At 36.9% G+C, this 6,000-nt stretch overlaps 1 protein-coding gene across 3 annotated transcripts in view; it reads right to left on the bottom strand.

The window, feature by feature from the left end:
* The window catches only part of CBR4 (carbonyl reductase 4), a 99,170-nt gene that overhangs the window by 88,656 nt on the left and 4,514 nt on the right, over positions 1-6,000 (bottom strand). For 2 of the 3 annotated variants that reach the window (XM_035022740.1, XM_035022739.1), the window contains exon 4: positions 4,174-4,308. The exons of the other annotated variant lie outside the window; for it this stretch is intronic. In XM_035022740.1, coding sequence (XP_034878631.1) covers positions 4,174-4,308 — 135 coding nt within the window. The remainder of the gene's footprint in view (positions 1-4,173; positions 4,309-6,000) is intronic. 3 annotated transcript variants of the gene reach the window in all.

The following is a 6,000-nucleotide window of genomic DNA, read 5'->3' as shown; positions in this document are numbered from 1 at the left end:
TTTATTTATTTGAGAGAGAGAGAATGAGAGAGAGCAAGCACATGAGAGGGGGGAGGGTCAGAGGGAGAAGCAGACTCCCCGCCGAGCAGGGAGCCCGATGCGGGACTCGATCCAGAGACTCCAGGATCATGACCTGAGCTGAAGGCAGTCGCTTAACCAACTGAGCCACCCAGGCGCCCCCATAGACTGATTTCTAAAAAGGTGTTTCTTCCTCCTGAGTCTGTGAAATTTTATCCTTCAAATTTTTCTTTGTGTTGAAATTCTAACATGAATCCTGGATAGCTCTCTAGGGTACAATGAGGCCCAGAGAAAGGCATTTTGTCTATTTTGAAAACAAACATGTGACCCCTGACAATTCTTTTTCTAAATACCGACTTTCTGGAGAAATCAGTATGTCAGTTATTGTACATGAATGGTTGGTGAAATATGCAAATGACATCACATATGCAGCCTTGTTTGATCATTTCCTCTGTTCTATACTGTTTTTTTTTTTTTTTTTAAAGATTTTATTTATTTGAGAGAGAGAGAGAGAGAAACAGCATGAGAGGGGAGAGGGTCAGAGGGAGAAGCAGGCTCCCCGCTGAGCCGGGAGCCCGATGTGGGACTCGATCCCAGGACTCCGGGACCATGACCTGAGCCAAAGGCAGTCGTTCAATCAACTGAGCCACCCAGGCACCCCCTCTGGTCTATACTGTTATTAAAAGCATACTATATTATAGGCCTATTCAAATATTTTAAATACAGATAAGTATTGTTTCCATAAGATAAACTTAAGAAATATATTTAGATAATATACGCATTACTTGGAAAACTCTGCTTTGACACTGACAAAGTCTAAATTAATTAACAAATGTATCCCAGTGAGCAATAAATCAATGGAACATTCCAAGAAGAGAGAAGGACACTTAAAATGGAAATAGTTCTCCAAAAGTATACAATTTGGAGTTCAACTAGTGGATATGTTACCAATATCCAACCCTCTGACCTAATTTGAAATTCTTACATTCAACTTTTAAGAGTTCTTAATTTATAACTGATTTTTAAATGAGAAGTTTCTCTTGTGTTTGAGAGTTTGAGAGTAATCATTTACTAGAAAATGCAATGTGGGGGCCCCTGGGTGGCTCAGTTGGTTAACTTGATTTTGGCACAGGTCATGATCTCAGGGTCATGAGATCAAGCCCCACATCAGGCTCCACATTGGGTGTGGAGCCTGCTTAAGATTCTCTCTCTCCCTCACTCCCCATCTCTCTAAAATAAAAAAATAAAAAATGCAATGTGGTTTATGCAAGCAAAACAGCCTGGTATTACTCTTGGCCGGCTCCTTGAGGGTAGTGCAGACTGGCAGTGTGGGCAGGTGTAGCCACTTAAGTCCTGTCAAGACATAGTCATGCCCTCACATATTTCACTACTCAAGAATTTAGTAACAGTGAAAATTCCATGTTCCTATTCTGATACTCAGAAGTGCCTGATGATGCTGATGTACTTACAAACACAGGAACAATCTCTGCTATTATTGTACAAAGCCATAAGAGTATATTAATTATGTTTAAAAAGAAAAAAGTAAAACTGTCACTATTTGCAAATGACATGATAGCACATATACACACACACATATATACACACACACACACACACACGTATCACCCTAAAGAGTCCACCAAAAACCTACTAGCAGTAATAGATGAATTCAGTAAAGTTGCAGGATATGAATATAAAAATCTGTTGCATTTCTATAGACTAATAATGAACTAGAAGAAAGAAAAATGAAAAAACAATCCCATTTACAATTACACCAAAAAGGATAAAATACTTAGGAATAAACTTAACCAAGGAGGTGAAAGACCTATACTCTGAACCCTATAAGACACTGATGAAGAAACTGAAGATGACACAAAAAATGGAAAGATATTCCATGCTTGTGGATTAGAAGAACTGTTAAAATATCCACACTATCCACAGTAATCCCTATCAAAATACTAAATAGTAATTTTTCACAGAACTGGAACAAAGAATCCTAACATTTATATGGACTCACAAAAGACCCCAAATAGCCAAAACTATCTATCTATCTATCTATTATTTAAGTAATCTCTGCACCCAATGTGGGGCCTGAACTCATGACCCCACGATCAAGAGTCACACACTCTACCAGTTGAGCCAGGCCAGGCACCCTTAGCCAAGACAATCTTGAGAAAGAATAATGAAGCTGGAGGTATCACAATGCCAGATTTCACACTCTATCATAAAGCTACAGTAATCAAAGCAGTATGGTACTGGCACAAAAACAGACATATATATCAATGGAACAGAATGGACAGCCCAGAAATAAACCCACTCTTACATGGTCAATTAATCTATGACAAAGGTGACAAGAATATACAATGAAGAAAAGACAGTCTCTTCAATAAATGATGTTAAGAAAACTGGACAGCAAAAGAATGAAACTGGCCCGCTTTCTTACATCATACATAAAAATAAACTAAAAATGGATTAAAGATGTACATGTGTATTCTGAAACCATAAAACTCTTAAAAGAAAACACAGACAATAATATCTTGGACATTAGTCTTAGAAATATTTTTCTGGATCTATCTCCTCAGGCAAGGAAAACAAAAGCAAAAAGAAAAACTATTAGGATTACATCAAACTAAAAAGCTTCTGCACAGGGAAAAAAAAAAAAAATCAACAAAACCAAAAGCAATCTACTGAATGGGAGAAGATATTTACAAATGATATAGCCAATAAGGAGTTAATATCCAAAATATATAAAGAACTTACACAACACCAAAAAAACCCAAATAATCCCATTAAAAAATAGGCAAAAGACCTGAAATCAACATTTTTCCAAAGAAGACATACAGATGGCCAACAGATACATAAAAAGATACTCAACATCAATAATCATTGAGAAAATGCAAATTAAAATAACAATGAGATAGCACCTTACACCTGTCAGAAGGACTAGAGTCAAAAAGATAAGAAATAGGGGTGCCTGGGTGGCTCAGTCGTTAAGCGTCTGCCTTCAGCTCAGGTCATGATCCCAGGGTCCTGGGATCGAGCCCCGCGTCGGGCTCCCAGTTCCGCGGGGAGCCTCCTTCTCCTTCTCCCACTCCCCCTGCTTGTGTTCCCTCTCTCACTGTGTCTCTGTTTGTCAAATAAATCAATAAAATCTTAAAAAAAAAAAAAAGAAATAACAAGTGTTAGCAAGAATGTGAAGAAAAGGAAACCCTTGGGCACCACTGGTGGGAAGGCAAACTGGAACAGCCACTATGGAAAACAGGACAGAAGATCCTCAATAAATTAAAAATACAAATACCATATAACCCAGTAATTCTACTTCTAGTTATCTGTACAGAGAAAACAAAAATACTAATTCATAAAATATATGCCCCCCTATGTTTAACATAGTATTATTTACAATAGCCAAGAAATGGAAATAACCTAAATGTGCATCCATGAGAGATGAATGGATAAAGAAGAGGTGATATATACACACAATGGAATATTACTCAACCATAAAAAAGAATGAAATCTTCTTGCCACTAAGTGGCAAGTATTATGCTAAGTGAGTAAGAGAGTGAAAAAGACAAATAACATGAGTTCACTTGTACATGGAATCTTAAAAACAAAATGAACCAACAAAAACAAACAGACTCGGGGCGCCTGGGTGGCTCAGTCATTAGGCGTCTACCTTCGGCTCAGGTCATGATCCCAGGGTCTGGGATCGAGCCCCGCGTCGGGCTCCCTGCTCAGCGGGAAGCCTGCTTCTCCCTTTCCCACTCCCCCTGCTTGTGTTCCCTCTCTCACTGTGTCTTTCTCAAATAAATAAAATCTTTAAAAAAAAAAAAAAAAAACAGAAACAGACTCATAAATACAGAGAACTAATGGTTACCAGAAGGGAGAGGGATGGAGGAACAGGCAAAATAGGTGAAGAGGATTAAGAGGTACAAGCTTCCAATCATAAATAAGTTGCAGGGATGGAAAGTACAGCATAAGGGATAGTCAGTAATATTGTAATAACTTTATATAGTGACAGATGGTAGCTATCCCTATCATGGTAAACATTTCGTGATATATGTAACTTTTGAATCACTGTATTGTACACCTGAAACAACATAATATTGTATGTCAACTATACTTCAATTTTTAAAGAAAGAAAAAGTTTTCACTGACCTGGTGCGACTACATTCACTCTAATTTTCTTTCTTGCTACTTCTTTAGCAAGAGCGCGTGAAAATCCAACTACTCCTCCTTTACCTGCACTGTACACAGACTGGCCAGAATTGCCTTTTAAACCAGTAATACTTCCTAGAAAAAATAAAACAAAAGTAAATTCAAACCAACTAATGGGCTATTTGAATATTTAGATAATGTACAGTAAACAAACAAGGCACAAACCATTTTACCTTGTCCTTTACTAAAATTGGGAATTCTAACCACTATCATTTCAGTAGTAAGACTTAGGGTCTGAGTCTGCTCCAGATATAAACAGAAAACAGGTTCTGAAAGAAGCTTATGTAAAACCTCAAATGTCAGGCAGGGACTTGAGAACTGATCCATTAAATGAAAGAAACCCACTCTCATCTCTGAGTACGTCAGACATGGTTAAAGTCCTACAGTATTTATCAAGTCTTCTAGTAGGAAGAGGTTAAAACCAGAAAAAGTCAGATAAACGCTGATTAATTTTATGGTTCTACAACACAGAGATGAGGAGGTATTCATTTCCACCAAAAAAATAGTTCATCTGAAGATAAATCTCACTAAATTTGAACTACCATCAATCAAAATTAACAAAGGTTCAATTATAAACTTTTTGTAAAACTGCAATTTAGTAACTTCAATGATGTATCATAACTTGTACTGACTACTAAAGATTCTTGGGTGGTCTCATTTATATGAATATGAAAGAATAATTTCTAATTCAAATATCAACTGTATGCAAATAAATTCTTGCAAAACAGAAATGGGGAAGTGATTTTCTGCACCAGTGATCTCTACTTACGATATAAAAATTAATCAAGAACTTCACAAAACCTTTGAAAAAGTAATTTTATTTTAGGAAAACATCCCAAACACTTTTTACATTATAGTCAACAAGTCCAATATTAAAATATCTGCCTTATATATTAAATGCCAGTGAATGACAGAGGAAGAGAACTGTGAAGCACAGAGAGAGAAAAGAAACATCAGACAGAGGAAACGCAGATAGACAGAAAAAGGGGAACCGGGGAGAAAGAGAAATCCAGAGAGACACAAAAAAGAAAAATATGGGCATGGAAGAAAGGCCAAATAGGAAGCTTTAGTTCATGCCACACACTATTGTCCATCTAGTCAATAACTGTTAACTTCTGAAATAATCAATGAACTTTCTAGCAGGTTAAAGTAGTCCTTTCTGTAAAAAGATTCTCTGGTTTTTAATTATTTTTATTTACTTTTAGCACAATTCTAAAAGCTTTGCATGTACACAAAGGACTGACGTGGGTTTTTAAAATATATCTAAAAAGGGGTATTTTAGAGTTAAACAAATATACCCACATTATCAGGTGATCTACAGAGGCCAGTATACCAGCTTCTGAGAACCCAAAATCATTACCTGGCTATGTTAGAAGGCAAAGGTCGACTAATCTTTTTTTTTTTTAAGATTTTATTTATTTATTTGACAGAGAGAGAGTTAGCGAGACCAGGAACACATGCAGCGGGTGTGGGAGAGGGAGAAGCAGGCTTCCCACGGAGCAGGGAGCCTGATGCAGGGCGATCCCAGGACCCTGGGAACATGACCTGAGCCAAAAGCAGACGCTTAACGACTGAGCCACCCAGGTGCTCCTAATCTTTTACTTTTTAATCATTTACTAATCTTTTTTAAGAAAACTCATTTCTTACATTTTTAAGAGTAAATGTCAAAAATGTTCTAATTCTTATTAGCACAGTATTCTTTTCTCATTTTCAAAAGAGAAAAACACTACATTTGGCTTGGAAAGCCATTTCCTATATTAAACAACA

The sequence above is a fragment of the Mirounga leonina genome, unplaced genomic scaffold (assembly GCF_011800145.1).
Source record: "Mirounga leonina isolate KUSES-001 unplaced genomic scaffold, KU_Mleo_1.0 Mir_176, whole genome shotgun sequence".
Taxonomy (NCBI): domain Eukaryota; kingdom Metazoa; phylum Chordata; class Mammalia; order Carnivora; family Phocidae; genus Mirounga; species Mirounga leonina.
This window is presented reverse-complemented; position numbering and strand designations above follow the sequence as displayed.